The sequence below is a fragment of the Ovis aries genome, chromosome 2 (assembly GCF_016772045.2).
Source record: "Ovis aries strain OAR_USU_Benz2616 breed Rambouillet chromosome 2, ARS-UI_Ramb_v3.0, whole genome shotgun sequence".
In the NCBI taxonomy this organism is placed as follows: domain Eukaryota; kingdom Metazoa; phylum Chordata; class Mammalia; order Artiodactyla; family Bovidae; genus Ovis; species Ovis aries.
The window spans coordinates 161,091,394-161,118,380 of NC_056055.1; the positions used below are offsets into that span (position 1 = coordinate 161,091,394).

The 26,987-nt window shown below is 35.7% G+C and overlaps 1 protein-coding gene across 50 annotated transcripts in view; it reads right to left on the minus strand.

Annotated features, from left to right (window-relative positions):
* MBD5 (methyl-CpG binding domain protein 5) overlaps positions 1–26,987 on the minus strand; it is a 479,551-nt gene that overhangs the window by 38,646 nt on the left and 413,918 nt on the right. For 32 of the 50 annotated variants that reach the window (XR_009599347.1, XR_009599348.1, XM_060410010.1 and 29 more), the window contains 4 exons: positions 19,100–19,772; positions 14,214–14,316; positions 12,938–13,118; positions 6,475–8,607 (listed from right to left, as the gene is read on the minus strand). Coding sequence is in view for 48 of the 50 variants with exons in the window: in XM_060410010.1 (XP_060265993.1) it covers positions 6,475–8,607; positions 12,938–13,118; positions 14,214–14,316; positions 19,100–19,212 (2,530 nt within the window). In the remaining 2 variants the exon portion in view is untranslated. Of the gene's footprint in view, positions 1–6,474; positions 8,608–12,937; positions 13,119–14,213; positions 14,317–18,694; positions 18,839–19,099; positions 19,773–26,987 lie in introns of those variants that run through there. The other 18 variants (XM_060410028.1, XM_060410008.1, XM_060409992.1 and 15 more) reach the window with 2 other exon arrangements.

Consider the following 26,987-nt stretch of genomic DNA (forward strand, 5'->3'; position numbering starts at 1 on the left):
TAGGATTACTCTAAAAGCTGTTGAAATGAAAAAAAAAAAAAGCTTGAGATTTTTCAGTTTCTCAAGTAACAATGGTTTTTTGTGTTGCAAATGCTTTTAATCACATTTTTCTTAATAGTTATTGTAAGGAAACAAATGCTGAGAGAAGAGGTTAATTCTCCTGGTTGGTAGGATTTCTGTTCTCTCTGTATGCTAGAATCACTGTTAATATGCTCCAACTATCAATATTCGAACTGAGAGTTTACCCCATTTTGTTTAATGAGCAGAGCAAGTAGTTTCTAGGTTATTAATAGTTAACTTTGTGTCCTTCCATTGTATACTATTTTATCTTCAGTGCTAAGCAGTGCTGAGCACATACCAGATGCTCAATAAATACTGACTTAACTACCTCATAAATATTTTAAGACAGTGTTTAGAGCTATTTAAAGGTTGTAAAATCAATTTTGTATACCCTCAATTAGTATATTTTGATAAATGAAATAGTAAAGACAAAAAAAGTACAATGCATAGCCACAATATTATTTTGTGGAAACTGATTCTGTTAACTTATACATGTGAATACTGGGGCATGCTCTGTTAGTGGGTGATGAAATAATTTCAGTGGATCATGACTGTCATAAAAATACAATGAGATAGGGTAAGATAGGATGAGACAGAATGGCAGAGTGCATCACATGGAGTGTTTTTTCAGGAAATTTTTGTTGTACATTAAAAACTTCTCTTTATCGAAATGGAATCCAAGTTAATTTGTTAGAAATTAGATGTAAAAAAAAAAGTTTGAAAAACACTGCTTTAGGAGGCCTCTCAGTTGCTCAGCTCTGTGGGGGATATCTATGGAGCTGTGTTTCAGGAGGCATACTTAATAGACTCTAGTGTGGCAGGTATCCCTGTGGAGTTATGCAGTCCAGGAGCCCTGCTCTAGGGCATCTGTAATAAATACTACTCTCTCCTATACCTGTACCCATGGGTCTTGGAGAGAGATTCTGAATTTAGCTCCTACCCCTGGAGTATCTTGGCAACACCTGCAGACTTGTCTAGTTCCATTCTAAATCTATAAAATGGTGAGTTGTTACTTTGACTTTGCCAGAAGTATAATTCTTAGAAAATAACTTTTACTCTACTCTTTCCTTCGTTAGCATTAATGTTGTTTGATAGAAGTTCCGAGAAGGTAGAAGTTTATGATTTATTTAGTACTACATGCACATGGAAATGAAATCTGTTTTGATGACACTGTAGGAATTATGTTTCAGCATTATTTTTAATGAGTCGGATCTTGGTAGAGTTAACTTTACTGCCTAGAATTTGGGTACTTTTAGAGGCTACTACAATGTTTTTAGACCACTTGATTTTAGTCAATAAAGCTTAGGAATCTCCTTGAGATCTTAAGGATTTATAGTGGTTTTATAAGTGAGCTTAGTGTATTGCAATAGAATAAAATTCTCCCAATTTGCACACTGGGACAATTTATTTCTTGAAAGGTACAAAATAGATCATTGAATCAGCAAACATATCACACCACTATGAGTTCTGTTATCACTTTTGATTACATAGACTTGATGTCTAAATTCAAACATTTTAATTCCTTTTTTTTGTACACGAGGAAACATTAAACCTGGATTATGTAAACAAAGCAAGTGGTGTAACCCTGATATTAGGAAACCTTCTTAAACAGCAAGACATTGTCTGTTGTAAAAATATCTTACAGCAAAGAAGAAATGGCTCATTTTGCAAAAATTTATCTAAAAGAATAGACATAGATTTTTATCACATAATCAAGAATATAATATAGTTTTGGTATTTGGTTAAAAAGAGCAAAGGGCAACTTTCAACCTAGAAGTCTGTGCATCAATCAGATGAGGAATCTAGGCATTTAAAAACTTGGGTGGAAATACTTTTAATAGCAACTATTGTTAATTCAGTCACAGCCTTAAAGCAATCTTTGCCTTTTTTCACTCTATATAAGTCTACATTAGACAAGAGGCTTACTTCCCTTCAAACGTCCCATATCCTGAGAGAGCTAACATGTACAATAATCCATCCTGGAGTATTTTTATCCCATAACCTTTTTGCAACTATAACCTCAAATGAAGGGAATGACAGTTTCCCTTTCTTTACTGGGATGTTCTAAGAATAAATAAATACAGAGAACAAAAAGCCAAGCTTATATATGAAGTATCCTTTTGTGATCTCTAAGTTTCTTATACCTACCAGTTCAGAGGCTGCACTGAGTTTCAATCAAATGTATTTTGTGCTGAAAAAACACTTTCTTTTCCAGAGTTTAAAAAAAAATATATAAATATTCATGAGCATATATTTATTCACAGGTTTATTTATAGTCTTGTTAGTCGATGTATATCTTTAAGAGTTAAGGCAAAGAAATGATTGAATCATTTACTCTTTTGGTACAAACCCATACTCTGCCCCTTCACAGGACTTTATTTTCATGTGTTTAGAAGAGCTGATTAAATGTTTATTACCAAAAAATGAGAATATAAAAGGCATTTTAAAGTGAAAAAGTTGTATTTAATGACTTTATCATTTGGAGGAAGGCAAGCTTCAGTTATTAAGTTGGTTAGCAGAATAGTCCAAATCTTTTTGCTTCTTTGAAAACTGTGAAAACCCACAGGGCCATGAAAGGCTGGGTTCTCTGCAAAGGCCCCAGTTACTGGCATGTGTGTTTTTGTTCTGTGGTAAACAGGTGGGCAGTGATCAGAGGCCTGAGGAGGCACGGTCCTGATGGCACTTGGTTTTGAATTCTTCCCTAAACCAAACAACAGGACACATGCTGGAACCACTTCAATGTTGAAATTCAACTAACTTCATAAGCTGAAAATTGCTTTAAATGTATATACGACTGATGGATTTCATAACATACCTGCATTCAGCAGTTTGAATTGGACTGATACTGAGGAACTGATTGGGTTTGGTTGCCAGATCCACCAGAACTTTGTTTTACAACTTGAGGAATGTTACCAAGTATCCTACTGGTCGTTTTCTAAATCTGTTACATGGAAATATTAAACTTCACTTGTAATTTCATAGCCAAAACGTTAATAGAAACCTGTAAACTTTGCAATGCAAAGTGTTCAGAGAGCTTTAGTGGAAAGGCAATTTCAAAGCACCAAACAGAATTAATAAAACCTATCTTCTAAGTTTTAGAAGTGTTTTCTAAGCATTCATATCTTTTATCTGATTTTTTTTTTACCATCTTTGCCTTCAATTCTCATATATGAGTTATAATACATTTTAAATATGGACTGGTATTCACATATAGGCCTAGAATATGAATATTTGGGTTGTTTATAATAAAAACCTCTCTATAAAAGAAGTTCTTGAAAATAACCTATCAAGTTTTCAGAGTGATTTCTGGTCTTCAATGCAATCTTAATGTAACATTTTTGAGCTGCTGCTTAGGAGAGTGGAAAAAAGGCACTGGGGTGAGCAGGAGGTATTTGAGCTCTGTTCAGGCTCCACGACCACAAGGAATGCTTGGGCCATGTCACCCGCAGGTGTCTCTCACCCGCACTGTGCTATCAGAACTGGTGTGGCAGGGCTGGCATGGGCACAGCTGTCTCCTACAAAGTCCTACTGACACTTCACCCACTAGGAAAACAATTCTTATCTGAGTGAGGCAATACAAAATCATTTACATCAAGGTTACCAAATGTAGTTCACAAATGAGGGGCAGTTCTTTTGATATTGTGGACATTTTATCTGCATTGATACAAATATCCTAGTTATTGTATACTAGGATATCAGAGTCCAGAGAGAGAGGGCAAAATAAGTGACTTTGGTCTAAAAGTGCATCAAAAGTTTACAAACATGGTTTCTAACATGCGTTGATGTGCTTCAATTCACTGTCTTTTGGATATTTTTAAAGATTCGAAAGGGAAAACAGTATTTTTGACAACTAGATGCTTCCAATGAAGAACTTATGCAGCTGGGAAGAAAATGGATTTTAGGATCAGATGAACCTGAATTCAAATCCTTATTCAATTATGTATGACTTTGGATACTCCAGTTCTCTGAGGCTCAATTTACCCATCTGTAAAATGATAACAAGAACACCTTACACTTTGGAAGACTGTACAAATTAGAAATAATACAGGTAAGTCACCTAGTACATCAGAGGTACTCAAGGATAACTAAAAGCAACATTTTAAGAATAAAGTGTGTTTTCTTCTAATGTCTTCCTAGTATGCTAGGAATACTTAGCAAAGCTTGAAGGGAGAGTTATGTCTGTCATCAGCTGTTTCACTGTAAATGCCCACCTCTGGTGTTTATTTGATGGATGCTAAGCAATTATCATGACAGTACATTCAGCTGACACAGATCACTGTGTATATAAAAAAATGATATTAGAGACCTCTTTAATAAATCAGCTCATCAAAAGAGCTACATTAGTAAATCTACCCATTTTTATTACCAGCTGCACATCAGATCTATATACATTAATTAGTATTTAATTTTATTAAATTTAATACTTTAAAAAATTCTAACTGACCTAGATTTTTATCAAGCATATGTTTTCTGTTATCTTACACATGATTGGTCACATCCACATCATTATTAGACATTTATTCTCATCCCTTTTAGCTATTTATATGCTAACACTTTCTTTATATTAATAAAATTTCAACATATGTGTTTCAACAATCCCAGCACTGGCAATCCAGATCTGATGTTTTACAGAGAGGCATGGAACAAGAAAATACATGTCTAAGACTATATAAAATAAAAAGTCTAAACTTGACAATCAGAAGAAACAAGAACATAAATAAACGTCGGTCTTTTCCATTATAGATAAATTAAAATACATCATTAATAAAATACGTACACTTTGCAATATGAACTTAGACCTGAAACAAAGTAAGTTGAGGTAAGGGGTATCAAAATTTAAAAATATAATACAATGAGACAAACAATGTCTCATCCAAATGATTGAAGCTATGCTTAATAAATATAGTGTATTTTTAAATAGTTACTGACTTTATGTAACTTTAATCTGCTAAATGCATAAGATTAAATTTTCATTTATTTGAGATTATCTAAAAAGAAATATGAGTCACTGAGAAGCTGGAAGCCCCTTTGGAATAAGTATCCTGTTAAACACATAATAGCTTCATGAGATTTCTTAGACTATCAAGAAGGCACTAATCATTTCAATTATCTTTTTCACCTTATATTCTTTTTAACACAAGAGGTCAATGAACAGTTCTTCATTAAATACTGACATCAAACATAACACATAACAGAAGTTGTGGAGAATGGCAGGTATAAGTAGTGACACCAGGAAGGAAAACACTTGATTTTACTATCAACAACAAAGACATGTAGGTCATAATGCCTTTCTAGCATGGTGATATAACAGTCTATATATAACCACACAATAGCTTACTATTAAAAGCCTCAGCAGTTTTCTCACTTCCAGTAGCAATCTGGTTTTAAAAGCCCACTGTTTTCATATCTGAGTAATACCGTCTCTATATTCATTTTTTATTTCCACCTTGTCATTTCTCACCAATCTCTCAAATCATTATTGTTGGATTCTGGGTATTTCTAATATTCTTATGGTCAAATTTTCAGATGTCTCCATGAATTTATCTCTGTAGTGCTTCTTTAAATTTTTTTTATAGTAATTTCTGAGGACTCTACTGAACAAAATACAGTTCTTTCTAATGTGTCTACTTTCAAATAAATCTGTCTCCATTAATAGCAGATAATGAGATACTATAATGTCAATGGTAAAAATAATGGTTTAGTTCTACAAGAAAACTGCAAAATAATTTCAAGATCAAAAATTCTGGAAATCAGGTTTTCAAGCCTTTTTTATTAGAAAACTTAAATTATTACCTTTTTAAAAAAGGAAGTAGCCAATATCCATTTTTGAATTTTTTTCAAACAAATAGTAATGAGGGATAGCAAACTAGGATAAGAAAACACATTAGAAGACAGCTTTCTACTTCATACAACTTCTAGTTAACTCTTCCTATTCATTCACCTATTTCCGGTCAGCAGCAAGAACAAAAAAATATCCATTTATTTTTGCCTCTTTTTTGGATTTTCCAAGGTGAGCTTCATTTACCTGAATACAAACACAAGCTAGGGGAAACGGCTTTTATATTGGCATTGACCAAGTACATGTCTCAATAACCAGGAAATCCTGCCTTCTATGGCTTCTTTCATAGTTTAGAGTCCAATGGTTATTGAACCAACTGAAAGTCGAATGAAATTCAAAACGACAGATTGACAACGAATAATGGAAACACATGGAATCCTCTTGGTTGTTATTTTTTTTTCTAAGAGACAAATCCCTAGCATTCTGTAAATAAAATTATAAATACTAAAGAAATGATGAGAATTTCACATCGGGGAAAGGATCATTTCTTATCATAATAAATATTTTGGTACAAATTTTAAAAAAACGTATAAAAGTTTAGTACCTTTGGGTACTTTTTTCTAATAAAACCATACCTGCTTCAGAACTTGTTTGATTATAGCTGCTAACAATGCTGTTTGGTATCACTGGAGTGGAGGACGTTGAAATTCTTGACTGAGGTGGATTGGGATGTAATGAATTTCCTAAAGCCATGCCCGACTGACTGAGCATCCCACAGTTCCCGCTAGCCTGAATCTGATTTATTAAACCTGTAAGATGGTGGTTTGGGACTGGACTGTTACTGTGAACAAAGTTAGTGTTTGCATTGTGGCAGTGCACGGCTTCCCCTCTTAAAGGTATGCTCTGTGTCAGTGAATTCTGAAGAACACTGGAGTTCATACTGGGATCTGTGAAATGCAGCTGGTTAGCAGAGCAAGGCAAAGCAGTATTTGAGCCCCCACAACCCGGGGTACTATTGCTACTCAAGTGAGAGCTTTGACAACTCATAGACTGTAGTAACTGAGACATTGAACTGATGGGAAACGACCCCTGACCCTGCTTCCTTAGCAAGTCGGGTCCGGGTTTAGGAACTGCAGAACTATCCACTTGAGACTGTCTGAGCAAACTCAACACTGTGGTAGGCGGCTGTTTTCTTTTCCGCAATGAGTCTTTTTGCTGAGACATCAGCTTATCTCTTAGTGCTGCTCGACCACTTTGCCCTTCACCTGACGGGAGAAGCATGTTGGCAGTAGGAGGGAACATGGTGTTTAAAGTGCTATGTCCTTCAGTGTTGCCACTGCCAGCAACAGCTCCAGAATTGCTACTGCTGCTACTGTTGTTACCAGCAAGTTTGTTTTGATTTGCTAGCTGTGCTTTGGCTGCTGCTGAGAGTAAACTACTTGCTGGAAAGGAGGCAGCATTGTGCTGGTTCAAGATCTGATTTAAAGGCATTCCCAGCAAACCAGGCTGACTCTTTACAGAACTTCCGGCAGATGCAGTAGAAAAAGCTGCACTGCTTGGGGGATTTAGCACATTACTCATTCCAGCAATTAATGGGTTAGGGATATCCTTGTACTGATGATGTCCATCGGACTTGGTAGAAGGGCTTGATGGCATTGATGGCCTTGGGGACCCTATTGTTGACCTTGGTGACCTGGGTGGAACCTTAATACCACTGCAATTGGCCTGGGGTCCTAGAGGTGGCATCATGAAATTTCCGTGATCTGATGATGTGGAAGATGAGCGTGATCTTTGGGGCGATGCCTCAATCCTTCCAATTCCAGTCCCCATCATGTGCACTGGGGATGTCACTGGAGAAGGGGACAGGGAGGTTGAAGCTGAATGCTGAACTCTTTGTACATGACTCCCATGATTCATATGACCAGGTTTTACGGTTGGCAAAGGGAGATTACTTGGCAAAGGAACAACAGCAGGAGGCATGCTTACATTCATCACAGGTACCTGAGAGTGGACATTTGAATGGAAACTAGTTGGATTAATGATAACAGGGTTCTGATTCACCGGTTTACTAGGAATAGGGTCAAGAATGCCAAGTGGATCTTTCTCAGATGTTAATGGCTTTTTCTGAAGAGCACAAGAAGGTGGAGGAGGGGGAGGTGGGCCTTGGGGTGGTTTGTGGTGAAACATTGCTCGTGGTATTTCCATATTAGTTGAAAAATTACACATTGGTTTTTTCATTACTGGACTCTTTGTAGTCAAGGTTGGGGAAAGAGGTATATTAGTCCTTCCAGCCATTGCACAGGATGACTGTACAGGAGAACCATGTAGCATTACTGAAGGTGGAGAAAGAGGAGTCCTATTCAGGTGAATAGGACTAGAATTGGGAGCTCCGTGAAAACCAGGATTACTTCTTGTGAAGACATCAGGGCTTCCAAGTGGGTCAGTCCTTGGCGAGATCGAGCCGTCTCCATATATCTGGGAACCTGACGATGCAGGGCTGGGCAGGCCTCCATGGCTGCCACGGAATGGAGACTTCTGTCCATGCTCATTGCTGCCCAATCTCTGCCGGGGGTAGACAGGGTGGAGTTCCTGTTGCTGGCTTCCAGGCAGTTCTTGTACATATAGTCTTCCCATGGTGTTTGATGATCCAATCATTAACTTGAAAGGATTCTTACATTCAGGCATTACAGAATTTGTAATTCCTTCATGTGACTTATTTCTTACAGATCTTGGAGTTGCTGCCCGTGAAGGTACTACTGGAGTTGCATCTGATGTGAAAGAGAGAAAAAAAAAGTCTGTTAGTAGTCTCAATCCTTTTGTGTGAAAGTGGAGGAAGGGAAGAAAGGAGAAAATGAGGAAGGAAGGGCATCTGGAAAAAGAAATTTGCAAATAGAAACTGTGACTCTGCAATAAAAAAAAAAAAGGTCTGTATTCTACAATAAATTTTGTCTGAAAAAAATGCACATTATTCTTCCTTAGTTGACCAAAGGTTCTCAATAACTGCACATTATTCTTGTTTACCTCCTATCTGTTGAGAAAGGATGAGGCTCTGAATCTGTATATACAGACATTAGTCATTCTAATAATGTTTATCATATGTAAAATCAAGATTGACAGCCCAGATGGAAATGATAATGTTATTATCATTTGGATTTGAATTTTTTTCAAGAATACAGTTACAAGAGAAAATTGTAATCTGTCTGGCATACTATTTTCTTGGATGACTTAAATGAACTGCCATTTTCACTAGAAAATTTTTTACCTTAAAAATGTTCCTATAAACCCCCACAAGACAGCTACAAAAACTCTTTCTTATCCCAACATTTTCACTGTGACAGTAAAAGAGTCTTAATATTTGTGAATTAAGTAAACAGGATTCTGAATCTTTTATAAAGGGAGCGATAACAACAGTATATACAGTGAAGTTAAACAATCATGCTAACTTAACATCAAGTTGGTAATATTGTAACACTTTAATTACTTTACCCTTAATCAGTCATTGTTGTAAAAACAGCCTTTATCAACCAACTTTGGTAAAAGATTGCAATTCTTTTATTAGGGTAGAATTCTTATGCAAAATTTAGTCAGAGTGCAACCATCTTCAGTACTGGGTTCCAACTGAGTATTCTCTTTTTAGAGTGCATTGCTCCCTTGCTGGTTTTTTGGAATCCCTTCAGTTCTTTCGGAGATCAGACAGAATACAGGCAACAAAAGCAAGCTGGTTCATCATACAGAATTTTCATTCAATCATGTCAGAATTCTAGTTTTAAGTTTTTTTAGTCCCTAAAGATGTTTAACTATTTTATAAAGTTGTGACTTCTAAAACTGGGGTGGCAAATAAAATTAGCTTCATATGGCAATTCTCATCAACTGGTGGTGGCTGCTTACAGAACTGTGCTGAAAAGGATGCTGAGCTCTAGCTGGGCTGCATGAGAAAATGCCAATGATTCTATTAGGGCACAGAACATGGGAGTGGTACTGTTCACATTATATACTGGCCATCCCAATTCTGAGACCTACAGCATATCAAGTATACTCGGATTCATTTGCAATCAGAGGTATATTTACTTGAATGGATAATTACACGTTTAAGATAAATATACTTCTACTTGCTGGGTACTATACAGGTTGAATCATAATGTAACAATTTCTGAGACAGTGGTTTTCAACCTGGATAAACAGAAGTCTTGATAGGTTACAATTAAGAAGTAAAAGAATGCAGTGAACATATATATTTTTCTTGGGAGGTGTGGGCTTTTTGTTTCTGGCATGGTAGAGATTCTTTGATAGAATGATTTCTGGACAATACATGAAAATTAAAAGAAACAATCATATAAGAGAATTGCAATAGATAATTTCAATTGAAATCATTTTTTTTGTTAAAGAAAGTTTTAAAGTTGGTAATCAAGGAAACAACACATGAAAATATCTGGGGCACTAAGCATGGCATTCAGTGAGAACAGAGCTGTCTCTATTAATATCACTAACATCATTACAGGACTGACTGTGTCCTCTTCAGTAATAAAACCACCAAATTGTGTCTTTTCTTGTTTATTTATATAGCCATCTATAGTTCAATGATAAGAAATATAGACATTGGCATTTTTATATTCAACAGAATTTAGAAAGGAACTGATATTCAGAAAGGATTTCTTCCCTACTGGGGAAAAATAGTTACCATTTAAAAAATAACAGTAATATTAAATAAGTAAAAGCCATGCTGCTGTTATGTGGCAGTAAGGAATTAAAGTATTACTAGAGTTGGGAAATGTAAATGCTGGGCACCCAATGAGTGCTTTCCTGTATATCAAATAGACTTTTTGAAAGAGATAAGTTACATGTTTTATGTACGTAAAACAAAGAGAGGTGAAAACTACTGAGCTTTCTTAATCCTTAATTATTTAAATCCTAACCTTTTAATATAGTTTAACATTTAAAAATTGAAATAAATGCTGTATCTGAAGCTGGTAAAAGAGTAGAAATTAATCCAATCAAGTATGTAGTTTTAAAAGGAGATGGAGCTATACCTTATATGCCTATATTAATTTAATTAAATATTTATCTTTAATTTCATTAATGAAACTAGAATGTATAGAATATGACAAAGGACCTAGATCAAGATTCTGCTTCAGTCATTAAAAAGGCAACAAGGCAGACTCTGTAGGCAGGGCAGAAACTGCTATGATGTGAAGTGAGAACAGCAGTAAATATGAGTACGTGCAAACACATGTGCAAGGTACAGAGTGAAAATGAAAACATACTTACATGAAGGTGGCAGGACAATGGTAAATTTTAAATAGCTTTTTACTATTAAATGTTTTTAAGTTGTTGCAATACCTTTTAATTTAAAAAATATGGCTTGTTAAAAGAAAGAGAAAAATTCACTATTTTTTTCTTACATACCTTAGTGGAGCAATTTTTCTGATCATTCCTGTTAAAGTTTAAAGGTTAGTTTAAAGGTAATAGGGTTACTGAAGAGGAGCTCTCTGCTAATAATTGCCAAATTTGTCTCTCCCTGCCCTCTTCACAGAATTCTAGGAGTGACCTGTATGGTATCATAACTGCTTCTCTTTTTATCTAAAGCTATCAATAATTTGGCCCCAATTTACTTATGCAGGTTTAATTTTCCACTTGTGTCACATTAGTCTCCACCGCATTCCTTAACTATTCCATAGTTGCTCTGGACAAGAATTTTATTTTCCTTATATGCCTAAATCCTACTATTTCCCAGGGCTGGTTCAAATCTGAGTTCTACAATGAAGCTTTCTGATCACTGCAGGTTACACTCCTCATCCCTATTTTTTTAACTATGCAGAGCAATGTTACTTATCTTTCACAAACAAATGCTTTGGTGTTCAGCCATATTTTATCCAGAATTACTTACTATTCAAGTGTTAACTGTAATATTTTGGAGAGTTCCTACTCTAGCCCTTATGAAGAAAAATTCCTCAGCCTCAAAGTATAATTCCACAAATTACATATGAATCATAAAGGGAAAATGTACCTCAGTAATGGACATAATTTTAACCAAGCAATCAAACTTGATGTCATCAATATGGGATAAACTGCCATTATGTGCTTCCTAATGAAGACATAATATCGCCTATGCAGTATTCCTACCAAATTGTGTTTAACTTCAATAAAAATATAAGGAAGCAATCAGGCAATTCCAAATTGAGGAACATCTATAAAACTGGCCTAGACTCTTAAAAAATATCGGTGTCATGAAAGATTTAAAAAGACTGGGGAACCAGTGTAGATTAAGGAAATAAAACAACTAATTACAGTTGCATCATCTTTGCATTCTGCATTAAAAAGAGATTGGGTTGAAAAAAGCTAAAAGAATATTAGGACAACTGGAGAAATCTGAATATAGACTGCATATTAGATAACACTATTATATCAGTTTTAAATTTCCTGAATGTGATAATTAGACTGCGGTTTATGTAAGAGAACATCCATGTGTGTTGAAATACTTATGGGTGAACTGTCACAGTATCTGTAGCTCCTGAAACAAAATATTAATTGGTAAGTCTAGGGTGTTTAATGAATTATTTATAATTTTTCTGCAGCTTTGAAATTTTGTAAAATTGAAAGCATGTGTGCATGCATGTGTTGGATGGAGGTGTAAAAAGTTCCTGGCAAGGTGATTTCTGGTAGTAGGTATTCAATATACAGCTAATATGACTCAATAATACTGCTAGTTCTTGACAACATTGCTAGCTGTATTTGTGGACTACATATTCCAATTCAGCCCTAGGAAAAAGACTATATTTGTTTCTTAAAAACCAATGACACTTTCTCTTTGCTTAGCTCAGCTCTATGTACCTTCATAGTATTTGTAGGTGCTATTCGGTGTTTATTCTGCTCATTTAACTAAATGACTTGGATAGGGAATTTTGGGAGACAACTTCATGGGAATTTTTCAGAACTAACTATCAATTGTAGTGAAAAGATAAAACATACATAATTTTAAATGCATTGTGTGTGGTTGAAAAGTGGACTCAGAAAATGTTTGGCAAGGTGGTTTCTAGTGACTCCTTCTCCAGGAGAGGAGTCGGGGAGGAAAATTCCTAAACCCTTCACCATATTACATACTTGTTCCTCCTCCGGGACTGGTGAGCACCAGAGAAGGGTGTGGGGTTTCCATGCTTTTATGAAGTGTGGCCACTGCAATGATTTTTCTTTTATGTATGCATAGCTTTGTGACATCTTCATCTGCTTTAACATCTTCTGCAGTTCTTTGTTTCACAGCAGCTCCAGGATCAAAATTAAACACCTGGAAAAAGCACAGCCTTTGTTTAAAATATGTCTGCAAAAATATTAAGTAAAAAGATCCCCTTGTTAAAAAAAAAAAAGAAGTTCTGCATAGATTAACCCATATATCTGAAGAAAACTTTCTCAAGTTTTTAAATTTAAGAAAAGGAACTTTATATATAATGTAATAAATACCTTCTACTAAACTTATGGTTTTTAGTGGCAGGGAAAATAATGAAAATTATTCTAATTCTATGACAGCCAAGATAAATACATGAAAAAGTATAGTATCTGATAATGTTCCCAATTTTAGGTACTTCCTGCTGTTACAATAGTACAAAAAACATATAAAATACAGTTAAAACCCCTAAAATCTGACATTGCTACATGCTAGTTTTTTTCTTTGGCTTTATTTTATTGCTATATTAATATTACCTTTTTACTGATTTAAAAAAAATCTACTACTCTATTTAAAAAATATTTATTGTATATATACATATACGCTGTTTCAAGTGCTTTTTCTTGAAAGAGGTGACACAAATAAAAAAGAAAAAGTTGTCTATTGATTTTTAGTTCTGAGATTAGCACTATTGTAGGTATTTGCAGAATAATGACCTGTGTCTACAGTATATATTTATAATCATTTAAAATGATTTTGCTTTTTACCTTGCAAAAGAGTAAAACAGTTTCACTTTTGGCTAGAAAGGTCCAGCTTTGTGATTTTAGAAATATTTGTGGCAGATTTATCAACACCAGTGCTAAAAATAACATTGCCGACTGAGCAGTAAGGAAAGAAAATAGTGCACTATTAAAGAGTAAGCATGGGTATAGCTCTAATAAAAAGGTGCAAAAGAGGTGTTTTTATTTTTTGCAAAAGAGATTCTGATGAAATATTTAGTTTAGGTTTGTCACCTTTGAAAATGACTCTTGGACTTGAACTATTTTCCACAATTTTTACGCATTCCAAAATGCATGCAAAAGGTATCTAACTTAAGACTTTAAAATGCATATATGATTGGAGAAGTAATATAAAAATGAAATGCCAAATGAGAAAAGCAAACATATGAAACACCTAAAAAATAAAAAACTGCTGATACATCTATTGCAAAATGGTTACCTTGGGAAGAATAAGAGGACATTCCAAGCCACACTTGCATGTTCCGTCTGTAAGCAGGTATGTTTTAACCTGCTCCAAGCAAGATAACAAAGACCCACTGGGACTGTAAAAATAGTTTAAAAAAACATCAGGAAATAATTCTGACTGCACATATTACATGAAAAAAAAGGCATAATTTATAGTCTTACTGTCCTTCACAGGATATTTTCCTACTAAGGAAAAGCATTTTCTTTGTCAATATTATGTTAGCTACTAAATTATAGCCTTTAACACTATTGCTCTTTCTTTTGAACCAAAATATTTCTCAGAAAAATACAGATCTTCATAGAAAAACAAAAGTACTTTGACAACTGAGAGCAGAGTAAGGATGAGAAAAATGATATTCTTAAAAAAGTGTAGGTAAGAAAGGAACAAGAAAACTACATGAAAGTAATCATTATCATTTTGAACCAGAAGATCTATTTTGAAAGCTGTTTGGAGAAAAACTGAAGTTTAGGAATGTGTTGGCGGTCAAACCAGAAAGTCACTTAGTCTACGAAAGTTTGGGCTGACAAGTTCTTTCCTTTAATCTTGCAGCTCTAGGACCAAGTTGACCCTCTGTAAAAACAAGTCTCTCTTGTTTCTCCCTCATTCATGTGTTTCTTTGAATATAGATCAGTGTTGCCAAGCTCAAATTCTAGTGAAGAGCCAAGGTGGACTGATAAGGATGGGGAACTCGAGGAAACAGTTTTAGGTGGCAGAAAGGTGCCTGCAGGCCTTGCAGCTGGTGACTGGGTAGTGCTCTCAATGTTACTACTCTTTGGGTGACAGAAGTCAGTATTACGTGATTACTGATCAAATTTAAGTCTATACATTAGGTGCTAATTCAGATGACAGGTTAAGTCTTTAATGTTTATTTACATGAGGATTAGTTTAAAATGGGCAATTTTTATCTTAGGACTTTCATTATTAATGATCTTACAACTTGCATACATATTATGTTTTGACAATTATTATATACTTTTCATTCAAGAATATCTTTTATTTATGACTATTTACCAAAACTTTCACTTAATGCCTTGTGATAAAATTTCCAGAAACAATACTCTCCATTTTGTAAGCAGAGCATTACACTACTTGTTGTCATTGTTCAGTCGCCTAGTTGTGTCTGACTCTTTGCGACCCCATGGACTGCAGCATGCCAGGCCTCCCTGTCCCTCACCATCTCCTAGAGTTTGCCCAAGTTCATGTTCATTGCATCAGTGATGATGTCCAGCCATCTCATCCTCTGACACTATCTTCTCCTTCTGCCCTCAATCTTTCCCAGCATCAGGGACTTTCCCAATGAGTAGTCTGTTCTCATTAGATGACCAAAATACCGGAGCTCCAGGGTCACTATCAGTCCTTCCAGTGAATACTTGGGGTTGATCTCCCTTAAGACTAACAGGTTTGATCTCCTTGCTGTCCAAGGGACTTTCAGGAGTCTTCAAGCAACACAGTTTGAGGGCATCAATTTTTTGGCATTCTGCCTTCTTTAAAGGTCCAGCTCTCATAACCGTATGTGACCACTGGGGAAACCACAGCCTTGACTATACAGATCTTTGTCTGCAGAGTAATGTTTCTGCTTTTCAGCATGCTGTCTAAGTCTGTCATCACTCTGCTGCCAAGAAGCAATCAATGAACTTCTGATTTCATGGCTGAAGTCACCGTTCGCAGTGATTTTGGAGCCCAAGAAGAGGAAATCTGTTACTACTTCCACCTTTCCCCCTTCTATTTGCCATGAAGTAATGATGGCAGATGCCATGATCTTAGTTTTTTTTTTAGTATTTAGTCTTAAGCTGGCTCTTTCACTCTCCTCCTTCACCCTCATCAAGAGGCTCTTTAGTTTTTCTTTGCTTTCTGCCATTAGAGTGGTATCATTGGCATATCTGAGCTTGCTGATATTTCTCTTGCCTATCTTGATTCCGGCTTGTGACTCATCCAGCCTGGCATTTCTCATCAGTGCTCAGCATATAGGTTAAACAAACAGGGTGACAGCAGACAGCCCTGTCCTACTCCTTTCTTGATCTTGAACCAATCAGTTGTTCCATATAGGGTTCTAACTGTTGCTTCTTGACCCGTAAATAGGTTTCTCAGGAGACAGGTAAGATGGTCTAGTGTTCCCATCTCTGTAAGAGCTTTCCAGTTTGCCATAATCCATAGTCAAAGGCTTTAGGGTAGTCAATGAAACAGATAGAGGTTTTTCCGAAATTCTCTTGCTTTCTCTATAATCCAATGAATGTTGGCAATTTGATCTCTAATTCTTCTTTTCTAAACCCAGCTTTAACATTTGGAAATTCTTGGTTTGCTAAAGCCAAGCTTGCAAGATTTTAAGCATGACCTTACTAGCATGGGAGATAAGTGTGACTGTCTGATGCTTAGCACATTCTTTGGTACTACCCTTCTTGGAAACTGGGATGAGGATTGACCTTTTCCAGCCAATCTTTTACACTGCTTTTTACAGACCTTTTACACTACAGGTGTAGACTATTCTGCTTCTACAAAAATACAGGTAGTAGTTTGGTGTCTGTAAATAAACCTGCTTTAGAATGCAATTCATATTTTATTTATGGACAACCATATAAATGACTTAGGCATGTAGAAAAATCACAATTAAAATCCTCAACTTTGTTAACTCATTCATTTATCTGGGCTAACACTTTTTTCCAGATGATATGCAAAGAATAAGAATTCCCATATTACAGATTGGAGTTCCACCCAATGGGAGGGCCAGCAAGGTGTTTTTGGAGGTCTGGTAGCTTTGATAAAACAAAATCACTAGTTATCATGTGAAGAATTCAAGAATATTGTGAAAAAAAACTGCCTTATGTGTTACGGTTAAAGAAAGTCTATGAATGAATCCTAAAGGATTTAACTGTAAATTAAACTTGAATACAAGAATTCCTGAATTCTATAATATTAGAGTACTCCAGACACTTTAGAAACACTTCCTCTCAGTCAGTCAGTTGGGTTCTTTCCTTCAGTTGCAGCTCTTTAATTAACTTTTGGGAGTAATAATTAACATAAAAATAGTTAGAAGTCTTATGGCATAGATAAAGCTTAGAAGATTGGAAGCAGGTGGGAAATTTAATGTGCAGCCTCAATGCCACCCTGAGGCAGGAACAGCTGGAAACTAACCTAAAAATTATAAGCAAACTACACATTGCAAAGGAAGCTATAGAAGGAGGGCTAGCCTCTTATATACGTTCAAGTGGTAAGTTAACCAGTTACACATACACATGAATCAAACCTATGCTGGGCTGAATTTATCTGAAGGTGTTTTAGCTTATCTGGCAAAGTTAGTTTCCAAAATAATCCCTAGTGTGCAGATTTGGGTTGGGAGAATTCAAACTAACTCATACTAACAGTTAAGTCTACTCAGACTTGGGATGTCATGAGCAAGACAACCGACAGACTTCCAGACTTACTTTGCCTTAACTCTCAGCAACCTAAAAAGCTGATTTACCTTTCACAGGGAGAAAGAAGAAACAAAACAAAATCAAAACAAATAAACTGAAATTATCAAGATTTTTGGAGTTAACTGCTCTTAGTTGTAAATACATAATATTTGCTCCTTACAGACTAGAACAACTGTAAACAGGAACGCAACACCGGTATCTTGCTACATTACACTGATGAAGTATTCCTGGAAGTTTGGCAACAGGATTGGCAACAGAAACACTTTGGGAGAGTTATCCCACGTGTCCTCTCCATCTAATCTTCAATGGGGTGAGCTCCACATTCCCTGCTTCCTTATCCCTTCACTTCAACATAGGGCACCTCCTACATATTACAGAAGTTAGAAAAGACGTTCAAGAGAATTTCAGCTGGCCATTAAGTTTACTTCAAGAAATAACTTCTACCAAACAAACGAATCCAGGACAGGATCTGAACTGACTTCTGAGATGTTATAGTATGAAATTGTTTGGGTATGTATCATGGGAAATTCCTCATTTATATAAATAAAGCTTTGCACAAACAAGAATTCCACTGAAACTGAGATACAAATAAAAGTAATACTGATGAACTGAAAGCAACATAATTAATCTAATGAGGCAATGTGATATCTTTTAAAAAGTTCTCTTCATCATAGCTTTTTAAAAATTTACATCACAGAGAAAGATTTAAGGTATCCTACTCACATATTTACCAATAAACTACAAAGTAAGGAACTTAGGTGCCGATTATTTAATAATAAGACTAAAAGTTCTTGCCAACAGTTATTTCATTCAACTTGCTCAATATAACAAAGACCATCAAAATTTAAAAGAACAGGTATTTACATGTAATCTGTATGATTTTTACTTGTGAGATGACTCCATCATGACTTTTTCTTTTTTATTATTATATGCAGGGAATAGATTAAAAACTGCACAGAAAAAACAGGTAAATTATTTTTAGTTAATATCAGGCATTAAGAAACTGGTAATTGAAACTGCCTATAGAGAAAAACACAACCTTACATCAGAGTAGCCAGCGGAAGCACTATGAAGGACAATAATATTGTCAGGAGACATCGGGTCTATTTTCAGTATTTTACATTCTCCTGCGAATGTGGTAATGACGCTCATGGGTTTCTTTTAGAAATCTTCATCTTTTTCTTTATCCTTGTTAGAGAGATAAGCAGGGCAACACTTTATATAAACACAAATAATGCATAAAAATCCTCTCTTGTAACCTAAGGTAGGTTTTATATTGCAAAATAATATAAATAAAAACACTTAATATTTCCAGCACAAAGATCATTTATTCAAATTGATTTGAGGTGCTACCAGTCACAATATTTTACGTTCTCAGAGGAACAGGCTGTACTTCTTTATTTGGTGGCTGCAAACTTGGAGATAATGCAGGTAACAGGAAGGGCTCACCTGATGTAAAGCACTCCATTTTGATCCACACGACGCTGCCAACCCACAGGAACTTGTATAGCTGGAAGACCTCCATCCTTGTCCCCTCCGTCACACTCCTTGCCTCCATTCATTTTCTGTGTCTGCTTAGGACTCCCCAAAGATATCAGCAATAAGATGATGTCCTTGTATTACAGGGCATCGTGGCCTTCAAAAATGGCCAATGCAGCACAGTTTTCCCCAGACTGTACAAAATGCATTGGGAAGCTTCAGCTCAGTTTGGAACCAAGTCCTTGAAATCTGCCATTGTAGAAAAAATCAGTTTCCCATTATAATCTACATTAAATAACCAATATTTAATTCCTAAGGATGGTCTACATGGGTAAAAACAAGTGCTTCTGACTAAAGAAAATCATATTCAGCAATGCTGGTACCTTTCTGAAGTGGGAGAGGGGAGGAGTGTAAGTTTTTAGTTCAACATTTTGTCTTGAACCTTCATGTTGGACTAAAAGAACCTCTATTGTTTAGAAACTGGTCTCATTTTTACAGTGTGAGTCAGTTAATATTTTCAGGTACTACCCGCCTTTATAGGCCACATTCTTTAAAGTTTCTCTTCATCTTCCAATCTGAATCCAAGATGTTGCAGGTTGGTTCATCTGATGTTTTCATGTCTTCAAAATTCTAATAAGGTAGCCTGAAACACATATAAATATGTAAATACTATATTTAATAATGAAAAACTGAGAAGCTGCACACTTATTTATTTTTATTATTTTTATTTTATTTATTTAAAAAAATTTTTATTTTTACTTTATTTTACTTTACAATACTGTATTGGTTTTGCCATACATTGACATGAATCCACCACGGGTGTACATGAGTTCCCAATCCTGAACCCCCCCTCCCACCTCCCACCCCATATCATCTCTGCATACTTTTAAAATGGAATAAACTGGTAAGTGTAGCAAGCCATTTTGATGTCCTCTGCTGTCAAAATCACATGTCAAAGTCAACTTTTCTTCTTCCAGCTTGATCTATTTACTCCAGATCAACTAGTCTGCTGGCTCTTCAACACATGTAGCTTTCTAATTACTAGAGACAGGCTCATAACCATGGCATTACACATATATACAACCTCCTTCTGGCAATAAAAACATATCTATTACCTCTTGTGACCTAACAACTAGAAAGCTGTGTGTTAATACAATCACTTTTGATTACTCTTTAATTCTACAAACCCCTATGATTTACTTTTCTAATCATTACATTCACCTAAACAAGAGGGTTTCTTTTCTTTATTTTTTGAAGATAAAATTAAAAGGAAATAAACACACAGTGCATTCCCAAGTATGAGAAGACTTTCCCCCACTGTTCTTGGCTGTAAGAGTGGGAATCGCTTTACTTAAGATTTACAAATTCCCTTCTATAATGGAGCATTCTCTTAATTCGTTTTTTGTGTTACAAGGTACTGTCTGGGGAGAAGACACATTGGCCTGAAACAGCAGCAGTCAGTGCTAAGGTGGAATGATACAAGAGGTCATCTTAATGGAATTGGTGAATAAACAAAGATGGCAAATAAATTTTTAAAAAGATTTAGTACTTAATTCTGGTGAAGAATGTGATACCACAGTTGCTAGCACTGATGTGGTAAAGAAGACTTTCTATAATCAATTTAATACACAGTGTGTGTGATTACCTTGTGGAACTCATGAAAGCACACTAAAGGATGAATGAAAAAAACTATTCTAGTGTTATATGAGTGGAACTTGTAGTTTGTTGATAAAAATTTCTGGTGACAGCATCATCCACAATTAAAAATGCTGAATCTTAAACAACTTAATTGAAAGTAAAGGTAATATGCTCTCAAAAACTGTGTTAAATGACTTAAGATTCATATCACAGTATTAAGACTGTTTAAATTTTAAATAAAAAATAATATTTTAGATAGTTTTATATATGCATGTATGACTCAGTAAACAAATTAAATAAATTAAACAGTGTTAACAGACATAAAACTACTCAAGTTCCAAACCTTTCTTCAGATTTTTTCATTGGGAAAGTAGGAGAATATAGTTAAAAGCATTATGTATTCAGACATATGCCTTATTTGCTGCCTTGGCTGTGAGGCAGATTAAAGGTGTTGTAATGAAGCATATACTAATTTAGCTTAAAGTCAGGAAGCATAGGGATGGGAGTGGGAAACACTGGCAAGCAGTGGGAAAAGTAGCAAAAATTTATTGGGAAAAATGTGGAGTATAAAGGAAGGTGCCAAGTAGTGCATTCTCAGTGGTGACTCAAGGTGCTAATTACATTGCTAGGCCCACTCCACTGGGTCTATGCCTCTTATAGAAATGACCTGCTTGCAGGAATAGCACCTTATTTCTGTCTCTCATTCATTGCCCCTTTAACCATGATCCCTGTTGATCATGTCTGTGTTTATTCATGTTTTATTCCACAGTTAGTGAGCAGCTATTATGTATGAGGCCTGTGCTATGTGCTGGAGTACAAAGGTGGTGTGTGTGCTTAGCCGCTTAGCCGTGTCTGACTCTGCAACCTCAGGCTCCTCTATCCATGGGATTCTCCAGGCAAGAATACTAGAGTGAGATGCTGTTTCCTCCTCCAGGGGATCTTCCCAACCCAGGGATTGAACCCTCATCTCCTGAGGCTCCTGATTCTTCACTATTGAGCCACCTGGGAAGTTCCACAAAGGTGGTAAGATACCACTTTATCTAAAGCCCAGGGCAATGTCTGGCACTAAAGAGCTGCTGAGGGGAAAAAAAAAAAAGCTGCTAGTGGGGAAGAATAGAAAAGAAAGAGGGAGGGAGGGGGTCAGGAAAGGATGGAGAAAGCAAGGAAGGGAAGAACAGTCCCTGTTCTCAGGGAGTTTCCTGCCTAGTAGAGCTCCTGGTGCTACTGAAAGATGGGAAAGAATTCTGTGTCATTCTGGACTTCCAGTCTGATCAAACAGCAACAGACACTGATGAGAAAACCTGATTTTTACAGTCTTTTTTCACGCTCATTTTATTACCTTTCTTTTTCCTAAAGAAAAGTCTTCCGTGGCCTGTGGTCTTTAGATTGGACTAGCTCTCATTTCCCTTACTTTCAAGCTTTCTGATGATTTGATGCCAATTTCTCTTTCTTTTTAGTTTGCCTGCTCTTGAGTGTGACTCCAACTTTCCTGAGATGGACTGGCTCACGCCCTTAAGTAATTTGTGGATCTGCCAGATAATGACATCAGACTGATTTCTGCCAAATATCTTCCTCATATTTCAGTAAAAACTACAAAGATCTGACGGCTGGGTTTTAGACCTGCAGTTTTGAAAGCATGGTCCTGGGACTGCCATCATTACTGTTAACAGCTGGGATTCTGTTACAAATGCAGAATCACAGAACTGACCCCATACTTTTTGAATCAGAAACCCTGGAGGGCAATCTTTTAAAACAAACAAACAAACAAGCCCTCTAGGTGATTCAATGGCATGCTCAAGTTTGAGACCCACTGACTCAGACTTCTGTACCAGCTTCCCTTCCCAGGATAGGATCCGGTTTTACATTTCCACGGCTGGCCTACTTCTTCCTTTTGTTCCTGGGAGGGTCATTCTTTTTTTTTTTGGCTGATACTTTGGCATTTTAGAGGCAGCTTAATTGTTAAGGGCCTTAGGAACTCCTCACAGAGCCGAAGTCCAGCGAATATTATCATTTGTTTATTTCTAAGTGGGACTGATTTCTTCAACATTTATTTTATAAATTTGGAAAATTCAGAGATGTTTGTGATGAAAATTAAAATTAAAATTGAACTCTAATCTCACCATTAAATAATAACCACTGCAAACATGGATGACTCTCAATCATTGTTTTAAAAAGTTTTAAAAGCACACATTAGAAAGAGTCTAATAAACAATGAGCTACCGCTCCAAATTTACAATGCATTTTGTCACTTTGCTTATTTAAAAAAACAAAAAAAACACTTAGAAAACATTACAGATGAAGTTCAATACTATCCCTCACTCCCATCCAGTTTCTCTTTTTAGTCCTGTTCCCCTCCCCTCTGGCCTAAAGAAAACTAACACTCCTATTCTGGTCTGTAGAGAGTCCCTTGGGTGGCAAAGAGATCAAACCAGTTTGTCCTAAAGGAAATCAACCCTGAATATTCATTGGAAGGACTGAGGTTGAAGCTGAAGCTCCAATACTTTGACCACCTGATGCCAAGAGCTGACTTATTGGAAAGGACCCTGATGCTGGGAAAGATTGAGGACAGAAGGAGAAGGGGACGACGGAGGATGAGATAGTTGGACGGCATCACTGACTCAATGAACATGAGTTTGAGTAAGCTCTGGGAGCCACTCGGGAAGCCCACAGATGGGACAGGGAAGCCTGGTGTGCTGCATTCCATGGGGTCTCAAAGAGTCGGACATGACTCAGTGACTGAACAGCAACAATCAATCCTTCCTGGTTGTTTTTATAGGTAAACAATATTTGGCTTTGTTATATGTATTTTAAAGTTTTTACTTTTACATAAATACTATTATACATATATATTCTTCAACTTGCTTTTTAAAATTCAACACTGTTTTGAGTGCTATCTCTGTTGACATATACAGATCTATCTCTTCTGCAGATATATAGATCCAATTTATTCATTTTAAACATGTGAATAGTATTCTACTATATAAATTTACAAATATTCATCTATTGGAATATCAATCATATTAATGTTGGTTCTGCACATTTAAGCTTTGGAGGCACTGCCAAATTGCTCTTGAAAAAAGCTAAGCTAATTCCAATTTTTTTCTATGTATAATAGTGCCTTCTTTAAATATTGAATTATTACCACTTTGCACTTTATTTTCAACTTAAGCATTTTACTATGGCATTCAATATTTACTTCCCTTTTGTGGAAATAGATTTTTCTCCTAAATTTTCACAGTTACAAATAAATCTGAGACAAATATCTCTGTACATAAATCTATTGCCATTTTGATAGTTTACTGAGAAGGCCATGCATCTCAAACTTCTGAAAACTGATACATGCCCTCTTTTGCTAAATATTATAGCCTATTCTATTTGCCTCTGAGATTCTGATAACTTTATCTTCTATATAGACCAATTATTCAAGACTCATTAAAGTTTTATTTTTATAGTTTTATCATTAAAAACTAAAGTTTATCCTTTTTTTCAAATTTAACATAAAAACTACATATCCACAACATTTTCCCTTCACCTCTCCTGAAGATTTCATTATGACCTACCTTGTTTACATGACTTGGTTTAAGCCCCAAAGACACAGATTAAAACTAAAATGTCCGGAAACATGAAAGGCACTTTTGTCTCACTAACACTGAGGATCAGTACACACAGGACATCTTACACACAGGACACACACTGAGATCTTACACACACACACACACACACACACACTGAGATCTTACACACAGGACATTATTTAAATTGATGTCACAAACATTTCTGGCAGAAATAAAATAAAATAAAAAAGTAGGGTGTGTGGGTGTGTATGTGTTCTGAGGAGAATATCTGCCACCATTCTACCAACATTTTCATTTTCCAACCCCCTCAAAATATGCAAATAAGTCTATGACAGTTGGCTTTTGTTGAACTGAATTTTAGTGACCCGATTTAATTCTTTGCATTGGCTTCATTCAGAATTAAAGTTAGACGTCACCTCCCCAAAGAGACACTGTAAATCCTAAGTATTCTCCCACACATTGTTAATTCACTGATACCTCTTATTAACTGATATTTTTTTTTTGGTCATTTATTTGTTTGTTGATCTTTCTTCACAGGAATGTAAACTAACTCCTTACATCAGGGACCTTGTTTCTCTAGGTTCTTCCAATAGTTCCATTTCCTGATTAAAGCAGGTTTACTGCCTCGCCTACAGGAGGTGCTTAAACACTTGATGAAGACAACGTACATTCCAATTAGTCAACATAGTTTTCTATTCTGATTTTTACCATATAGACTTGTAAGGTTTTTAGCAACACAGGCATCTGAAATGAAAGAGAAGCTTTAAAAAGAAGTCATAGAAGCTAGGGACTATGCATGTTGACAAAAAACACAAGGGATTTTTTTTTTTTTTGCTCTAGCTTTGTCCATAATGATCTCACAATCTCTGAGTAATAATTTTTGTGTAGAAAAAGCATGGTGGGGCTTCTAAGAAAAATAATATGCTAACATTTTATTTTATTTGTAAAGCACATCAGAGTTTTATTTAAATAGCTTATATACACACTCTGATTGGATTAATAAAGGAACCACTAAAATGAATGCAACCATATAAAAATGAAACCTGTATTTCAACATGATGCTAACTAAGGCAATAGACGGCTTTTTCTCTCTCTGCTTTACCAACATTCTTGTCAACCTAAGAATAAACTCACTGTGTTATGCAGTGTTAAGTGTATACTTTAGAAGTTATACCCAAAATACCAAGAAGACTAGATATCAGAGAATATGACATCATGAAAATAAGTAGCTACTTTTCATAAATTTCTCTGAATAACAACAAACATCATATATTTTTCTGAATAATGTCACAAACTTGATTAATGGTGAAAACAATGAATTGATTTTTAAGTCATGTGATACTACGAGTAAATTCTATTAAAATGTTTATCACGTTAATCATACATTAATCTTGTGCTCAGTGGCATTACTTGGATGCATAGTAGGACAGAATGAATACTGAATGAACTACTGATTTATCAAAATGAGACCATGTAAATTAGATAAAATACCAATATTTAACATGTGTAAATTATCACATATTTTATACACAATGATTATAGTTAACTCATGAAATATTCAAAGTTTAGAAGTCTCCTCCAGTAAGTCAACTATACTTCAATAACAAAAAAAGGAAATCTCTTCCATTCTGACATTTGCAAGGATTAATGCCTCATGTTCAATACTTGAGAAAAAAGGCTCACATGAAACCTCACTCTGTGGGAGAGGGAGAGGGTGGGATAATTTTGGAGAATGGCATTGAAACATGTATACTATCATATAAGAAATCAATCACCAGTCTATGTTTGATACAGGATACAGGATGCTTGGGGCTGGTGCAAGGGGATGATCCAGAGAGATGATATGGGGTAGGAGGTGGGAGGGGGATTCAGGATTGGGAACTCATGTACACCCGTGGCTGATTCATGTCAATGTACAGCAAAACCAATACAGTATTGTAAAGCAAAATAAAGTAAAAAAAAAAAAAAAAGAAAAGAAACCTTCTCTATCTAAATTCTGAAACAATATGTACATGCAACAACAGATATGACTGGATTAAGAAATAACATGAGCATTAGCATTTTGAAGCATAATGTCTGAGTAACTACAACATTATTATTATTTGATTGGGTAATAAATGGATATACTCATCCTCTTTCCATTAGTTAAATTATGCTTGTTAGGGTAACCCTAAATGATATTTGCCCCTTTCAGTTATCTTTCACCCTCATACCAATTTACACAGTTCCTTTATAGCACTTAGCCAGCCCTCCCATCCAACCTTGCCATCTGTTTCACCTTCACCTATTTGTTTAAGCTATGCATTTTTATTTATGAGCATGCTCATCTTACAGTTATATCTTCTTTCATTTTTAAAAAATCTTCCAATAAATTAGCTTCATTTTAACTCTGGTTGTTATTTTCATTTGGTTCTTATCTTCACTGTGTAGCCACTTTTTCCAAAACAGACCTCTCAGATACATCTTTTGTAAGAGACCTAATGCCTCTGCCAGGCTGCACTTACTCACCCCAAACTACCCCAGTGGAATTTACATTTGTTTTACAAATTTATCAGGATATAAGCACATCTTTCCTGCCCTGATTGTTAAAACTCTCTGGTTTCAAACATCCTTGCCCTTTCAGTGTAGAAGAGTGTTAATGTTCA